Source organism: Bufo gargarizans, chromosome 4, assembly GCF_014858855.1.
Source record: "Bufo gargarizans isolate SCDJY-AF-19 chromosome 4, ASM1485885v1, whole genome shotgun sequence".
NCBI lineage: Eukaryota > Metazoa > Chordata > Amphibia > Anura > Bufonidae > Bufo > Bufo gargarizans.
This window is the reverse complement of record NC_058083.1, coordinates 288,345,118-288,363,910: the sequence shown is the minus strand read 5'-3', so window position 1 is coordinate 288,363,910 and position 18,793 is coordinate 288,345,118. Positions and strand designations below refer to the sequence as shown.

Genomic DNA, 18,793 nt, shown 5'->3' with positions numbered 1-18,793 from the left:
CAGTACACACACACACACACACACACACACGGCTGTACTGCACGCACAGTACACACACACACGGCTTTACTGCACGCACAGTACACACACACACACGGCTTTACTGCACGCACAGTACACACACACACACGGCTTTACTGCACGCACAGTACACACACACACACACGGCTTTACTGCACGCACAGTACACACACACACACACACACACACACACGGCTTTACTGCACGCACAGTACACACACACACACACACACGGCTTTACTGCACGCACAGTACACACACACACACACACACGGCTTTACTGCACGCACAGTACACACACACGGCTTTACTGCACGCACAGTACACACCACACACACGGCTTTACTGCACGCACAGTACACACACACACACACACACACACGGCTTTACTGCACGCACAGTACACACACACACACACGGCTTTACTGCACGCACAGTACACACCACGGCTTTACTGCACGCACAGTACACACACACGGCTTTACTTCACGCACATTACACACACACACCACACACACGGCTTTACTGCACGCACAGTACACACACACACACACGACTTGACTGCACGCACAGTACACACACACCACACACACACGGCTTTACTGCACGCACAGTACACACACACACACACACACACACGGCTTTACTGCACGCACAGTACACACACACACACACACACACACACGGCTTTACTGCACGCACAGTACACACACCGGCTTTACTGCACGCACAGTACACACACACACACCGGCTTTACTGCACGCAACAGTACACACACACACCACACACGGCTTTACTGCACGCACAGTACACACACACGGCTTTACTGCACGCACAGTACACACACACGGCTTTACTTCACGCACATTACACACACACACACACACACACGGCTTTACTGCACGCACAGTACACACACACACACACGACTTTACTGCACGCACAGTAGACACACACACACACACACAGTCGGCTTTACTTCACGCACATTACACACACACACACACGGCTTTACTGCACGCACAGTACACAACACACACCACACACACGGCTTTACTTCACGCACATTACACACACACACACACACGGCTTTACTGCACGCACAGTACACACACACACACACACACACACGGCTTACTTCACGCACATTACAACACACACACCACACACACACACACGGCTTTACTGCACGCACAGTACACACACACACACACGGCTTTACTGCACGCCCAGTACACACACACCACACACACGGCTTTACTGCACGCACAGTACACACACACACACGGCTTTACTGCACGCACAGTACACACACACACACGGCTTTACTGCACGCACAGTACACACACACACACACACGGCTTTACTGCACGCACAGTACACACACACACACACACACGGCTTTACTGCACGCACAGTACACACACACACACACACACACGGCTTTACTGCACGCACAGTACACACACACCACACACGGCTTTACTGCACGCACAGTACACACACACACACACACACGGCTTTACTGCACGCACAGTACACACACACACACACACACACACACGGCTTTACTGCACGCACAGTACACACACACACACACGGCTTTACTGCACGCACAGTACACACGCACGCACACGGCTTTACTGCACGCACAGTACACACGCACGCACAGTACACACACACACGGCTTTACTGCACGCACAGTACACACACACACGGCTTTACTGCACGCACAGTACACACACACACACGGCTTTACTGCACGCACAGTACACACACACACACGGCTTTACTGCACGCACAGTACACACACACACACACACGGCTTTACTGCACGCACAGTACACACACACACACACACGGCTTTACTGCACGCACAGTACACACACACACACACGGCTTTACTGCACGCACAGTACACACACACACACACACGGCTTTACTGCACGCACAGTACACACACACACACACACACACACACACGGCTTTACTGCACGCACAGTACACACACACACACACACACGGCTTTACTGCACGCACAGTACACACACACACACGGCTTTACTGCACGCACAGTACACACGCACGCACAGTACACACACACACACACACACACACGGCTTTACTGCACGCACAGTACACACACACACACGGCTTTACTGCACGCACAGTACACACACACACACGGCTTTACTGCACGCACAGTACACACACACACACGGCTTTACTGCACGCACAGTACACACACACACACGGCTTTACTGCACGCACACACCACACACACGGCTTTACTGCACGCACAGTACACACACACGGCTTTACTGCACGCACAGTACACACACACACACGGCTTTACTGCACGCACATATATATATATATATATATATATATATATTTTTTATTTTTATTTTTTTACACACACTATTATCTTTAATACATAATTTTTTTATTTGCACTTACATGGTATTCTTCTTGGTTTGGCCCCACCCACTGTGTGACATCACAGCTCCTTCATTTGCACTTACTCATCATCTTTCATTGCAGCTTAAGACCTTCCTCTCCATGTGGTGAATGGATCGCTCAGCCTCATCTCCTGACAGGTCATCAATATCAGATCAGTGGATGTCCGTCTTCTGGTACCCCCGCCGATCAGCTCTTTGAAGAGGAAGCAGTGCTCGTATGAATGCTCTCTTCTCTACCCTGTTTACCTGCTCGCCACAACAATTGCAGTGATGAGCAGGTGTAATTACAAGTATGGCGTCCCCATTCACTTCTGTGGGACGGCTCTGTTCAAGTGAATACTACAATGCCGTCCCATAGAAGTGAATGGATACGCCATACTTGTAATTACACTGCTTGCTGGTGGGTGCAGTTCCTGTGGCGAGCAGATAAACGGAGCTTGAAGACAGCATTGCTTTCTCTTCAAACAGCTGATAGGTGGACCCATGCCAATCTGATATTGATGACCTATCTTGCTAAATAGTGCGTTTTATAACCCCAAAAATGTTATATGAAAGTGTCCAATTTTCATATAATATCTGTGGCATGACAGATGCATGTGTTGCCAATATTTTTACTGCTACTGTGGTGCAACTAGTATTTGCATCTAGACTAAATAGACCTAGTTTACATGTTTTTGTCATAAATTATTTAAAGAGGTTTTCAGAATGTTTTATACTGATGACCTATTCATTGTCAATAGGGACAAAACTGAACTGAAGGGAACTGAATGCATTCTGTTCTGTTTGGTTGCGTCCCCATCACAGACAGAATAACGCTGCAAGCAGCGTTTTTTTGTCCGCCATGCGGTGAGGAGCAAGACGGATCCATCATGACTCACAATGTAAGTCGATGGGGATGGGTCCGTTTTCTCTGACGTAATAGAAAACGGATCCGTCCCCCATTGACTTTCAGTGGTATTCATGTCTTGGCTATTTTAGAGAGGGTACAACCGGATCTGATCATAACGAATGCAGACGGTTGCATTATCGTGACGGAAGGGTTTTTGCTGATCGATGACGGATCCAACGCATATGTCAAAGTAGCCTGAGCCTGCATTTGTGTACTGTATGTTCACTGCCAACACTGATTCTCCTTGATGTTTCTTATATGATTTCAGGGGAACAGCCCTTCAAATGTTCTCAATGTGGAAAAGGTTTTTCCCAGAAACATTCTCTGCGAGTCCATGAGCGCATCCACACTGGAGAGAGACCTTTTAGCTGTACTGTGTGCAGTAAATCTCTTTCCACTAAGCATTCGCTAACGGAACATATGAATTTACACACAGGTATTATTATACAACTAAATGAGAATAGCTTAATACACTGACGCACTGTAGCTCATCGGAGCAGATGACTTTGTCCTGATCTGTGAAAGACCTTCGTTATGGCGTTGGGTGCTAGGGGCAAGTCTGGAAGACACACTACTGCACGTCTTCCATATACAGGCCCTTCTAAAAAAAAATAGCATATTGTGATAAAGTTCATTATTTTCTGTAATGTACTGATAAACATTAGACTTTCATATATTTTAGATTCATTACACACAACTGAAGTAGTTCAAGCCTTTTATTGTTTTAATATTGATGATTTTGGCATACAGCTCATGAAAACCCCAAATTCCTATCTAAAAAAATTAGCATATTTCATCCGACCAATAAAAGAAAAGTGTTTTTAATACAAAAAAAAGTCAACCTTCAAATAATTATGTTCAGTTATGCACTCAATACTTGGTCGGGAATCCTTTTGCAGAAATGACTGCTTCAATGCGGCGTGGCATGGAGGCAATCAGCCTGTGGCACTGCTGAGGAGTTATGGAGGCCCAGGATGCTTCGATAGCAGCCTTAAGCTCATCCAGAGTGTTGGGTCTTGCATCTCTCAACTTTCTCTTCCCAATATCCCACAGATTCTCTATGGGGTTCAGGTCAGGAGAGTTGGCAGGCCAATTGAGCACAGTAATACCATGGTCAGTAAACCATTTACCAGTGGTTTTGGCACTGTGAGCAGGTGCCAGGTCGTGCTGAAAAATGAAATCTTCATCTCCATAAAGCTTTTCAGCAGATGGAAGCATGAAGTGCTCCAAAATCTCCTGATAGCTAGCTGCATTGACCCTGCCCTTGATAAAACACAGTGGACCAACACCAGCAGCTGACATGGCACCCCAGACCATCACTGACTGTGGGTACTTGACACTGGACTTCAGGCATTTTGGCATTTCCCTCTCCCCAGTCTTCCTCCAGACTCTGGCACCTTGATTTCCGAATGACATGCAAAATTTGCTTTCATCCGAAAAAAGTACTTTGGACCACTGAGCAACAGTCCAGTGCTGCTTCTCTGTAGCCCAGGTCAGGCGCTTCTGCTGCTGTTTCCTGTTCAAAAGTGGCTTGACCTGGGGAATGCGGCACCTGTAGCCCATTTCCTGCACACGCCTGTACACGGTGGCTCTGGATGTTTCTACTCCAGACTCAGTCCACTGCTTCCGCAGGTCCCCCAAGGTCTGGAATCGGTCCTTCTCCACAATCTTCCTCAGGGTCCGGTCACCTCTTCTCGTTGTGTAGCGTTTTCTGCCACACTTTTTCCTTCCCACAGACTTCCCACTGAGGTGCCTTGATACAGCACTCTGGGAACAGCCTATTCGTATTTCTTTCTGTGTCTTACCCTCTTGCTTGAGGGTGTCAATGATGGCCTTCTGGACAGCAGTCAGGTCGGCAGTCTTACCCATGATTGCGGTTTTGAGTAATGAACCAGGCTGGGAGTTTTTAAAAGCCTCAGGAATCTTTTGCAGGTGTTTAGAGTTAATTAGTTGTTTCAGATGATTAGGTTAATAGCTTGTTTAAAGAACCTTTTCATGATATGCTAATTTTTTTAGATAGGAATTTGGGGTTTTCATGAGCTGTATGCCAAAATCATCAATATTAAAACAATAAAAGGCTTGAAAAACTTCAGTTGGTGTGTAATGAATCTAAAATATATGAAAGTCTAATGTTTATCAGTACATTACAGAAAATAATGAACTTTATCACAATATGCTAATTTTTTTAGAAGGACCTGTACCTACCTACCTCTTTGTCTTTGCATTTAATTCCAGATTTGGAGTCAAGAAAGGTGTGAACTACATTAAAACTCCACTGTGTAAAAATAAAACGGCTATAAAAGCGGTTGTCCCTTTAAGGCAATCTGTCCCCTGTTTCAGAATAGGGAAAAAGTGTGTGATCGGCTGGGACACATGCGCATTTGTGGCTGCTCCTCATTTCAACCCTACGGGACTGCTAGAGGTAGCAAGCACTCGTCTGTCTCTGGCATTCCCATAGAGAGAAGTGGAGCAGCAGCACACATGCATGACCGCAGCGCTATTCAGTCTGGGGAGCATGGGCTCAGTTTTTGTCATCACCGGGTAGGTGGATCCCTACCCATCTGAGACTTATTCCCCTATATTGTGGACCGGGAATCAGTTGTCTTAAGTGGGCAACCCCTTTAAAGATGGTTATTGATATTAGTGTTGTGAGTTCCACTGGCCTGGTAAGGCCTGGTAACTGCTTACATTAAACCGTAAACCGTCACTGCAGTCTTCTGATTCCGTTCACTCAATTTGCTAGGAGAAGCTGCAACCAGACAGACATTTACCCTGAAGTGGAAGCTGCGGGGAAATGTGGTGTTACATGGTGACGATTCAGATATTCTGACCATAGTCTTGCAGCATGCTTCTCCATTTTGCCTCGGAAGGATGGCCTCTAGCTGATGACTTCAATGCACCCCCACCACAGACATTCATGTATCCTTAAAAAAATAAAAATAGTACCTAAAACTAATAAATCAGTAGGTTAATTCTAGCTGTTTGCCTCATATTGCTTGTTATTGACTATACTTCTCACTTCTGACAGACAAGAAAGAGTATACTTGTGACCGGTGTGGAAAATTCTTCAGTCAAAAAAGACAACTGAAAAGTCATTTTCGTGTACATATAGGTACGTAAAACTCTTAGAATGTCTTATACCGGTGGCTGTACTTTTGTAAAGGCAATATATAGAAACCTGCTGTGCCACTAATAAAGGGGTTGTCCCATGAAAAATATTCTACATTTTTCAAACCAGCAGCTTAATCTGAATACTTTTGTAATTGCATGTAATTAAAAATGTAGCCTAGCCACTGAGTTATTCAGTAAAATGTATCTGTTTAGCGCCACCTGCTGTCTGTTCTTCTCCCTGTCCATCTCAGTAACATCACTGAGGTGGATGCACATGCTCTGTTCCTTTCAGTTCCAATGGCTACTGTTATAAGCTGTGAGTTAGGCCTCATGCACACAACCGTATTTTGCATCTGTCTGATGTGTATTTTGCAGATTGCAGACGGACAAAAAAAAATGGTCAGCACGTCCATATTTCTCTTCTGCAAATTATAGAACATGTCCTATTCTGGTCTGCATTGCAGATGAGAATAGCCATTTCTGTTAATGGGAGAGAAAAATGTGGAAAACACACAGAAGGGATCTGTATTTTGTAGATCCACGGATAGCAAATGGAAACTTGTATAGTCACAAGTATGAGGCCTTAGGCTGCTTTCACAAAGTCAGTGTTTGGTCTGGGATTTTGAGCCAAAACCAGGAGTGGGTCAAAAGCACAGAACAGGTACAGATCTTTCCCTTACACCAGGCATGTCCAAACTGCGGTCCTCCAGCTGTTGCAAAACTACAACTCCCAGCATTCCTGGATAGCTTACAGCTATTATAGCATGCTGGGAGTTGTAGTTTTGCAATAGCTGGAGGGCCGCAGTTTGGACATGCCTACCTTACACCTTATTTCTGGGAAGCCTCCACTCCACTGGTTTTGGCAAACTATCACTGATCAAACACTGACTAAATGCGGTTCTTACAGGTATAGAGCTGCAGCAGAAAGGACATTCCCCCTTGAGCTGTGATTGGAAGAGAAATGTAGTAAAAAGGACATTGTCCCCTGTTATGTGATAGGCAGACAGCTGAAGCAGAAAGGAAACTTGCCCTGAGCCACCAGCCTGAAATTAATCTAGCAGAGCAATGTATGGCGGAGCTCTAGAGACTACAGTTTTTCTCTTTTTACATTGATCATAGGATAATCTGTTTGATTGGGTAGGATAACTAGTTAAACTGTTGAGCAAAGTTGTAATGTGTAATTGTTAGGAAATTGGTCTCGTATAATGTTTGTTTTTATTTAAATAATATATGCACTATATAAATAAGCATGTATAAAAAAATAAATATATATATATATATATATATATATATATATATATATATATATATATATATATATATATAATTTTTTTTATTTTACCATCCTTATCAATTGGAAAGCACATTCCGAAGTCAGCATAGTTTATACATTATTTGACAGTGATCGGCAGCACGTATTAAAATATACATTAAAAACGTGTCATAGGATGTGGTCACTCCTATGAATATACTGTAATATTCTAATAACCTACCTAGAGGTAAAAGCGGCGTGTCACTCTTGAAAGAATTTTTAACAACTCTTATTCTTAAGCTAAAAAATAAACCTGAGACACAAGAACCCCTTACTACCACCTTTTTATCTACATTTTGATTGGGCATTAAAAAAATCTAATATTTTTGGGAAAAACTGTTTTCACTGGCCTAAACTGAACTCCCAATACAATTCTTACATGTCAAAACTTGTGGGCATGAACATTTTCCTCGAATGTCTTTCAAAAAGTTAAAATGTGCCTTACTAACACTCAACACACCTCACAGAATAACATATTTTTTGTGTACTTGTGTTTTTTTGTTGTTTTTTTGTCCATCGCTGTAAGGAGGTGGGTTACCAGAGTGTAAAAACTGCCAGCGAAAGTTCATGGACTCTGCTCAATTAAAAAAACATCTAAGATCTCATACAGGTACAGCTGTTTTCCTATATAAATATATGTGCTATATTTATTAAAGCATTCAGGCCACATAAAAGCAACACAAAATGTTGGATTTAAACTGAAATTTTAGGGCATATGCTAGCTGCTGCAATGACTGATGAGTCTACACTTATCCTGCCGAAATCTACCGTAATACACAACACTTTTTGCAGTTTATAGAACTGCCCTGGTTGTTAAAGGCTCTGTGATGTCCATGTTTACTTATTGGGCACATGAATTGGGGTTGCCCGATGTGAGAGAACCCCTTTTAACGGTCTTGGCTCACTTTCTTCCATTGGGGTGTTAACCTGCGCCCACACTATATAAGGTAACTGTATTTTGTGATTTTGAACGCCTGCATAGTTAGTACTGCATTTGCTAATATCGGAGCGCCTTAAGTTACCCCATGTGACATGATTACGACGGTTCCAATGGGTTATTATAGCGGGAGGGGCCTAAGAGGCTCCATTGTTTGCCATGTGTATTTGCCTATTAGGCGCCACCTGAGGCAGGACCTAATAGGTCGCTTATCAATAAAGCACTGACAGGCAATAATAAACTGCAATACAAGGGTATTGCTGGGTATTATCAAGGTGATCAAAGGATTGCACTAGAATATTTAAAGTTTATAAGAATTTCCGAAGTTTTAAAGTGGGCAAAAAAATTAAATCACAAAAAAGCACATATCAAAAATAGTGAAGTTTAAAAAAAAAAAAAAAAAGTACTTATTTTATATTGCCAAATTTATAACCACGCATATAAAATAAAGTTAAAATGTTATTTACACCTCATAGGGGATTCTTTTTATGGCAATGGTATTTGGTTTTTCCCCCATTAAATATGCCCCCTTACATAAATTAATGCGACAATCAATTTCTGTACCCCAAATTTATACCTTTGAAAAATTATAGCTTGTCCTTTTAAAAAATCCAGCCCTCATAAAAGCTACATTGACAGTAAAATTAAAAATGTTAAATAAAAAAGTTATGGCTCTTCTAAATGTGGCAATGCAAATGCTTTTTTTCTCTATGGCAATTGTTTTTATTGTGCAAAAGTAGCAGAATATTAATCCTTTAAAGGGCTTCTGTCACCCCACTAAAGTCATATTTTTTTTTTTGGGCTAGTTACATTCCTTATAGTCCGATATATGAAAATATAATGGTGTTACTTACTTTCATTCAGCCGTTTCTTATAAAAACAAAGTTTTATAATATGTAAATCAGGTCTCTACCAGCAAGTAGGGCGTCTACTTGCTGGTAGCCGCCGCAAAAAACCGCCCCCTCGTCGTGTTGATTGACAGGGCCAACCGCGATCTCCTCCTCCGGCCGGCCCTGTCAGCATTTTAAAAATCGCACGCCTCTGTTCATTCGGCGCAGGCGCTCTGAGATGAGGAGGCTCGTCTCCTCAGAACTCCCTCAGTGCGCCTGCGCCGATGACATCACCGAAAGAGAAGACGTCATCGGCGCAGGCGCACTGAAGGAGTTCTGAGGAGACGAGCCTCCTCATCTCAGAGCGCCTGCGCCGAATAAACAGAGGCGCGCGATTTTTTAAATGCTGACAGGGCCAGCCGGAGGAGGAGATCGCGGCTGGCCCTGTCAATCAACACGACGAGGGGGCGTTTTTTTGCGGCGGCTACCAGCAAGTAGACGCCCTACTTGCTGGTAGAGACCTGATTTACATATTATAAAACTTTGTTTTTATAAGAAACGGCTGAATGAAAGTAAGTAACACCATTATATTTTCATATATCTCACTATAAGGAATGTAACTAGCCCAAAAAAAAATGACTTTAGTGGGGTGACAGAAGCCCTTTAAAGACCAGACCTGAAAGGCTTTAAAAAGTTTCTTCCAAAACTTTTCATTGCCAAGATGTGATTTCTGACAGTGAGCAGAGATGGAGCTAAGAAAGTGGCTGGGCAGCCGATGCTCTGCTGTTTCCGTAACTCCCATAGCAGTGAATGGAACTATGCGTCATAATGGGTTTTCTTAACTTCTGCCACCTCTGGCCGTCTCTCACTGTGGATTATTCCTATCTCTGCAATGAAAAGCCGAGATGGGACAACCCCTTTAATGACCAGACACTTTTTTTGTTATTTAGCATATGTGATGGTTTAGCGATCCTGCCTATTTTTTTATTTTTTATTTGTTGGACTACCAAAATAATTTTTGCAATATTTTTTTAAACTTTTTTTTGGTGGGGGGAGAATGCAAAAACACTTTGGGGGAAAAAAAATGTTTTTTAAAAGTTTAGATCCTTACTCTTTAAAGGGAGTCAAAAAAATTAGCATATTGTGATAAAGTTCATTATTTTCTGTAATGTACTGATAAACATTAGACTTTCATATATTTTAGATTCATTACACACCAACTGAAGCAGTTCAAGCCTTTTATTGTTTTAATATTGATGATTTTGGCATACAGCTCATGAAAACCCCAAATTCCTATCTAAAAAAATTAGCATATCATGAAAAGGTTCTCTAAACGAGCTATTAACCTAATCATCTGAATCAACTAATTAACTCTAAACACCTGCAAAAGATTCCTGAGGCTTTTAAAAACTCCCAGCCTGGTTCATTACTCAAAACCGCAATCATGGGTAAGACTGCCGACCTGACTGCTGTCCAGAAGGCCATCATTGACACCCTCAAGCAAGAGGGTAAGACACAGAAAGAAATACGAATAGGCTGTTCCCAGAGTGCTGTATCAAGGCACCTCAGTGGGAAGTCTGTGGGAAGGAAAAAGTGTGGCAGAAAACGCTGCACAACGAGAAGAGGTGACGGACCCTGAGGAAGATTGTGGAGAAGGACCGATTCCAGACCTTGGGGGACCTGCGGAAGCAGTGGACTGAGTCTGGAGTAGAAACATCCAGAGCCACCGTGTACAGGCGTGTGCAGGAAATGGGCTACAGGTGCCCAGAAACAGTGGCAGAAGCGCCTGACCTGGGCTACAGAGAAGCAGCACTGGACTGTTGCTCAGTGGTCCAAAGTACTTTTTTTCGGATGAAAGCAAATTTTGCATGTCATTCGGAAATCAAGGTGCCAGAGTCTGGAGGAAGACTGGGGAGAGGGAAATGCCAAAATGCCTGAAGTCCAGTGTCAAGTACCCACAGACAGTGATGGTCTGGGGTGCCATGTCAGCTGCTGGTGTTGGTCCACTGTGTTTTATCAAGGGCAGGGTCAATGCAGCTAGCTATCAGGAGATTTTGGAGCACTTCATGCTTCCATCTGCTGAAAAGCTTTATGGAGATGAAGATTTCATTTTTCAGCACGACCTGGCACCTGCTCACAGTGCCAAAACCACTGGTAAATGGTTTACTGACCATGGTATTACTGTGCTCAATTGGCCTGCCAACTCTCCTGACCTGAACCCCATAGAGAATCTGTGGGATATTGGGAAGAGAAAGTTGAGAGACGCAAGACCCAACACTCTGGATGAGCTTAAGGCCGCTATCGAAGCATCCTGGGCCTCCATAACACCTCAGCAGTGCCACAGGCTGATTGCCTCCATGCCACGCCGCATTGAAGCAGTGATTTCTGTAAAAGGATTCCCGACCAAGTATTGAGTGCATAACTGAACATAATTATTTGAAGGTTGACTTTTTTTGTATTAAAAACACTTTTCTTTAATTGGTCGGATGAAATATGCTAATTATTTTAGATAGGAAATTTGGGTTTTCATGAGCTGTATGCCAAAATCATCAATATTAAAACAATAAAAGGCTTGAACTACTTCAGTTGTGTGTAATGAATCTAAAATATATGAAAGTTTAATGTTTCAGTACATTACAGAAAATAATGAACTTTATCACAATATGTTAATTTTTTTAGAAGGACCTGTATAAACTGCTTCCATGGCGCTCTAGCACAACTACACAAGATTCCAATGGTACCTTTGTTGTATTCTTCTGACTTTCACCAGCTGGAAAAACGTAGTTTAATCTATATGTAAATGAGGTCTCGCAAGTGCCCAGGGGTGGGGTTTTTCTTGTAGGTGCCCAGGCTGCTCTGCCTTTTCATATTACCCATCCCCAGCATCTTGCTGGTCCCGCCCTGTAAGGCTGTTTCATCTTCCCAAGATCCGACGTGGGCGCTGTTCACCGCCGGTTCGGACATGCGCACTGTGATGGGGATATACTTGCCTCTCTCTTGCTCGGATTGCTTTCAGTGTTCGTGCTTGCTTCCAGTGCGACCCCTCGCTGCTGGTTTCATGCAATTTGCTGGTACATGTGCACAACATGAAGCAAAGCTGCTTCCCCCAATGGGCATCACAGTGCGCATGCCCGGGCCGGCTGTGAACAGCGCACGTGCCAGATCTTGGCTGATACTTGGGATGATGAAACTGCCTCATAGGGCGGGACCAGCAAGAGGCTGGGGAGGGGTAATGTGAAAAGAAGACAAGCAGCTCGGGTACCTACAACAAGAACCCCACCCCTGGGCAGTTGTGAGCCTTCATTTGCATATAGATTAAACTACATTTTTTCAGCTGGTGATAAACAAAAGAATGCAACAAAGGTACCATTGGAATCTTGTGTAGTTGTTCTAGAGCGTCATGTAAGAAGTTTATATTGTAAAATTTTGGTGACAGACTCCCTTTAAAGAGGCTCTGTCAGCCTGATCAGCACTATTGTAGGGCCCTACGGTAGAGCTCATCATGCTGATTAAAATGATACCTTTCCTATGCTAAACAGCTGCAGAGCTTTTTTTTTTTTTTTTTTTTTTTTTTATATGCAAATGATCCAGTTGGACCAGGGGTGGGGCTGAATCCTTGGAGCACTGGCATTTCTCTTGATTGACAGGGTTAGACATCACCATGCTGAGGGCAGAGCTGTGCCCTAGCATGTACATATCATATAGCTATACCATAATGAGAAGAGTGGATTTCGATGTTTAGAAAGCTAATGCATATTACTGGTTTATTCACAGGTTCATTATATGATTTATAATTCTAATATAACCAGTAATATGTGTAAGTATTCGAAGTATAGAAAACCCCTCCTTCTGTGTGGTAAGGCTTTAGCTTGGTAGTCAGTAGTCAGCTTTGCATGTAGAGATCTTAAGTTCAAGTTAAAGTTCAAACTTATATGTTTTTTTTTTCAGTTATTTTGTCTCTCTTATTTAACCCATAATAAAAGGCCTTACTATATTGAGAATGGTGTTTTTAATGCTTAGAAACCTTACTGGTTTATTCACAGGCACAATATATGATTATAAGGAAACCAGCAATACGTATTAGCTTTCTAAGGATAAAAAACATTTTCAATATAATAAGGCTATATCCTTTTATTATGGGTTAAATTAGAGAGAGAAAAAATATCTTAAGAAAAAAATCTGAAAGTCTCTTCCAAGATTCAAACCTGGATCTCTACATGCGAAGCCGACCACTTACTTCCAGGCTACAGCCTTTATTATAATGAGAACTGTGTTTTTTTTTCTATGTTTAGGAACGCATATTACCGCTTTCTAAGCATAGAAATCCACTCTTCTCAATGTGGTAAGACTATAGTACGTAGTGTATATATGTACATGCTAGGACACAGATCTAGGGTTGGGTGATATCAAAAACATTCCTATAATAACGATATTAAGAAATGTATCGCAATAAAGATATTTAGCACCATAATTACCCATTTGGAAGAAAAACACTTAGTCTACAAGAAGACATTATACTCTATGGGGCGCCGGGCCCCAAGGAGACATTATACTGTTTGGGGGCTACAACTTATAGCCCCTATGAAGTATAATGTTGCTTTGTTGCCTCCATACATTGTTGTCTCCTTGTTGCCCTTATACAGTATACAGTAATGTCTCCTTGTTGCCCCCATAGTATGGGGGCCACGAGGAGAAATTATACTGTATGGGGACAACAAGGAGACATTTTAATGTATTGGGCTTATATAGTAAAATGTCCTTTTGACTAGGGCTGAAACGATTACTCGAATCAATGAAGTAACTCTACACAAAAAAAATCCTCCAAATTTTTTGCATCAAGGATTCGTTTTTACCAATTGACCACGTGAGTGAAGCGCTTGCTATTAGTCACGGCTCTGTGGTCTCTCACCGGCCAGCACCACACTGAACTCCCCTCCTGTTCAAGATGTAGTGCACCTAAGCGCGCGCTATGACTTGATGCTGTGTCACGTCAGGCCCCAGTGCACCACATGAAGAGGATGGTGGAATTGCTGTGGAGTGTCGGTGGCGCCCCTAGCAGGAAAGGTAAGTATTTGATTTGACGGACGCTGGGCACTGATGGCTAGGAAGGGGAGTGGGGGTACTGAGGGCACTAGGGGGTGGGACTGATACGTTTTTATAGAAAACGTTCTTTTAGTTAGTGTTTTTTTTCTTTTTCTTACAAGAGTACTTTATTAATTGTTGGATCAAAGGGGTTGTCCGCGCTTTTTCATATTGGTGACGTATCCTCAGGATAGGTCGTCAATATCAGATCGACGGGGGTCCGACACTCGGCACCCCCGCCAATCAGCATTTGAGGAGACTGTGCACACTATGTGCACGTACCTTCTCCCTTCCTGCTCTCCGCTGTATGTCTATAGGACCGCATCAGCGGACAGGAAGAGTGCACGTGCAGACGGCGCACGCCGTCTCCTTAAACAGCTGATCGGCGGGGTGCCAGGTGTTGGCCCCCGCTGATCTTATATTGATGACCTATCCTGAGGATACGTCATCAATATGAAAAAGCCCGGACAACCCCTTTAATCAGTAAAAATAATTGATAGCTGCAGCCCTATGTGGTCCCACTGTCCCACACCATGTAATGAGGTCCAGGCACATGGATTTAAAAAAATGAATGGGTGTGCATGAGGCTTTAAAGACATATTTGTATGGACATTACATACTGAGCTGCTGAACATACAGAGTAATAAAGCACCACATACCTCTCAAATCCAGTGATGTCTCCTCTGATGTAGACGTTCTCTTTCCTCACTGTCTCCATTTGGGGATCAGACTGCCATGATAATTTATTTCAGGTGCGTTTTGACACTCAGACATCTTTGATTCTTCACTTTTCTATCATCCTCCATCTCCTGGTTCCCCAACATTGTCATCACTGCTGCTATCCCCAATACTGTGCCCACCATGCTCACCAATGCCCACAAACACTATAAAAAAAAAGAAATAGCCCCCCCCCCCCACACACACACACACACACACACACACGCACAAGTGCCCCCCTACAATAGCAACCCTATTAATATTAATCCCCTCCGTATTGTGCCCAATAAAAATACCCCCACAGTACCCCAAATATTAATATATTAACAAAGCATTATTGCCCCCTTATATAATGTGCTCCCCCTGTAGCATAATACCCCCACCATATTCATTCCCCCCCCTCCCTCCACCTGGTATTTTCTCCCTGTAGTGCCATACACTAGATATATAAAAAAAACAAAAAACACTATACTTGCCTATGTCTGTCTGCAGTGCAGGCCACATTTTTTTTTTGTGTTGTTTTGTTTTCTTACCCAGGCAACAACTTTTTTCCTACTTCAGGCCTCAGGGCCTGAGCTGCCACTTCCCGCAGGTGGTCGCATTAACATTAACACAGCCTCCTGCACTGAGTCAGGGGTGGCGCAATGACGTTTCCACGTGCCTACGTCATTGCGCCATCTGTGACCTAGCGCAGGAGGTTGAGATGATGTCATTGCGACCACCTGAGCTGCCTGAGACCTATGTGGCTGAACAGGTGGGATGGGAGCCAGAGGCTGCTGCCCTCTGCCTCATGGCAGAAGTGGGCGTGACATTACTAAAATACCACGGTTATTAAGAAACAGCGATATAGTCGTTTCTTAATACCGCGGTATATCGCATGTATCGATATGTTGCCCAACGCTATCAAGGACACAGCTCTGCCTGCAGCATACTGCTGTCTAGTCCTGTCAATCAAGGGGTAGGGGGAGTGTGTAGAGCACAAGGTGTGTTTATAAAAGCAGTGCTCCAAGGATTCAGCCCTGCCACCTGTTGCCCCAACTTGCTCATTGCACATGAATAAAAATGCAGATATGTCTGTAGCTGTTTAGCATACAGACAAAAGAAAGGTATTTTAATGATGAGTCCTACCAGGCAGTATGCGTGGAGTAATAGGGTGCATCATGCTGACAGAGCCTCTTTAAGTATATAAACTGACAGCTAAAAATTGCAAAAATGGGTCCCCTCTTTTGTCCTGGTTGTCTTGATGTACAATATGCATAGTTTTGTGTGAACGGGGACAATTTTTTATTTTTTTTGGCAGGACATATTCATTTTCTTTGTATCTTTTTATATTTGTTACTTATGATGTGCCAAAAAATAAATAAAAATCACCTTCACGAGGTTATTAAAGGATGTTTTTTTTTTTTAATTTTTTTTTTTATTTGCACTTTTTCCATTGTAATGAGCCCCAGTTACAGGACAAAACAGCCCCCTGTATGGGGAATTTTGCACACAAAGAACTGATCAGGCTCTGCTAAGACCCAGCAGCTCTGCTGTACCAGAGACAACGGGTGATCATGTGATCTCCGGGTCCAATAGATGAAGCGATATAACCACTTCCTCTATCCACTGCATAGCATTATGGACTGAGAAATGGAGAAGGCAGAAGCAGTAATACAATACTTTTCCTCGGAGGACCATCCTGCTAGATTGCAGGAGCCTTAATCCCGCACTGTACATGTATGGCGCTCCGAATTAAAGGCTATGAATATGTACACCTTCGGGGCAATTTTTAAAAAATAATTACATTTTACTTATCTTGGGATAAGGGTCCATTCACACGTCGCAATTCATTTCTATGGGGCAGCACGGTGTGCTGCCCGAAAATGCAGACCCGCAATTCCGTTCCAGAAAAAAATAGAACATGTCCTATTCTTGTCCGCAATTGCGGACAAGATTAGGCATATTCTATTATAATGCCAGCGATGTGCAGTCCGCAAAATGCGGAACGCACATTGCCAATGTCTGTGTTTTGCGGATCCGCAAAAAACACACATGGATGTGTGAATGGACCCTAAAAATAATTTTTTTGAATCGGTCTCGTTATAAATGAGCTGCAGATCAGGGAGAATGATTTGCTTAGCTGAGCACACTACCCTCTGAAGAGCTGCCTGTTCTGTTTCGTGCTAACTACCAAACCAGGTTATGTTCCCCATCAGGATGCTCTCTTTAGTATCCTAAGAGGTAGCCCAGGCGTTTCAAAGTAGAGAGCCCCTGTGTAATGTGTAAACCAACATATTGAAAGCTGACCACACACTCCACTTCACCATTAATCCTGAGAGAGTGATAGATCCAGGTTCACTGGAGGTGAGGAGATAATATACACAGCAGCCCGCTAGTCGTCTCCCTGAGAGATGGAGTAGTGCTCCCCTTTATAAAGACACCTGATTCTTAAATTATAATCAACTGGATCGACACCACCTGGTGCTTGCACGGGTGTACCTCCTTAATATATATACCAACAAAGACAACAGGTACCATGGAATACCCAAAATATCAAAAATCTTTAAGACATAAAAACATAAATACAAATATGTAGAGACAATACAAAGTGCCCACAGCGGCAGCTCACAACGATACTGTTGCGAAGCCGCAAAAAATCACATACAGTTTCCACAGCAGGGGTGTTCACAATCTGCATACCATGAATCTAGAGCAGCATATCTATCATGTGAACTATCTCAAGCTATCTCTAACATGTAATGCAAGGATTCTCCTTGGAATCCTCCTGAAGAAGCTAACGCGAAACACACGTAGAGGACCACGCCAGACAGTGACAGCCCACTCACACACTGCCACATATCGGGTAAGAGAGATTCTGACCGACTCGGTAAATGTATTACCTGCATCTTGTCGATGTATAGAAATGTACACTTAAGTACCGAACTGGTCAGACCACATGGGTATTATCCGCACCCGACATACTTGCAATACATGTTAGAGATAGCTTGAGATAGTTCACATGATAGATATGCCGCTCTAGATACATGGTATGCAGATTGTGAACACCCCTGTTGTGGATACTGTATGTGATTATTTTTTATTTTTTTTGCTGCTTCGCAACAGTATCGTTGTGAGCTGCCGCTGTGGGCACTTTGTATTGTCTCTACATATTTGTATTTGTGTTTATGGTTTTATGTCTTAATTAAAGATTTTTTATATTTTGGGTATTCCATGGTACCTGTTCTCTTTGTTGGTATACTGATTCTTAAATTGTCTGCCCAGAGTATGAATTTAGCACAAAATGACACCAATTTGGCTACTAGTAGCGATTTATAGCTATAATAAATTGTGTGTATGTATATGTGTATGTATATATATATATATATATATATATATATATATATATATATATATATATATATATAAATTTATTTTTATTATTTTATTTGT

General features: G+C 42.9%; 1 protein-coding gene across 4 annotated transcripts in view; it reads left to right on the top strand.

The window, feature by feature from the left end:
* Positions 1-18,793, top strand: part of ZBTB24 (zinc finger and BTB domain containing 24) — a 50,006-nt gene that overhangs the window by 20,334 nt on the left and 10,879 nt on the right. The window contains exons 5-7 of one of the 4 annotated variants that reach the window (XM_044289427.1): positions 3,641-3,808; positions 6,401-6,484; positions 8,322-8,405. In XM_044289427.1, coding sequence (XP_044145362.1) covers positions 3,641-3,808; positions 6,401-6,484; positions 8,322-8,405 — 336 coding nt within the window. The remainder of the gene's footprint in view (positions 1-3,640; positions 3,809-6,400; positions 6,485-8,321; positions 8,406-18,793) is intronic. The other 3 variants (XM_044289430.1, XM_044289429.1, XM_044289431.1) reach the window with 3 other exon arrangements.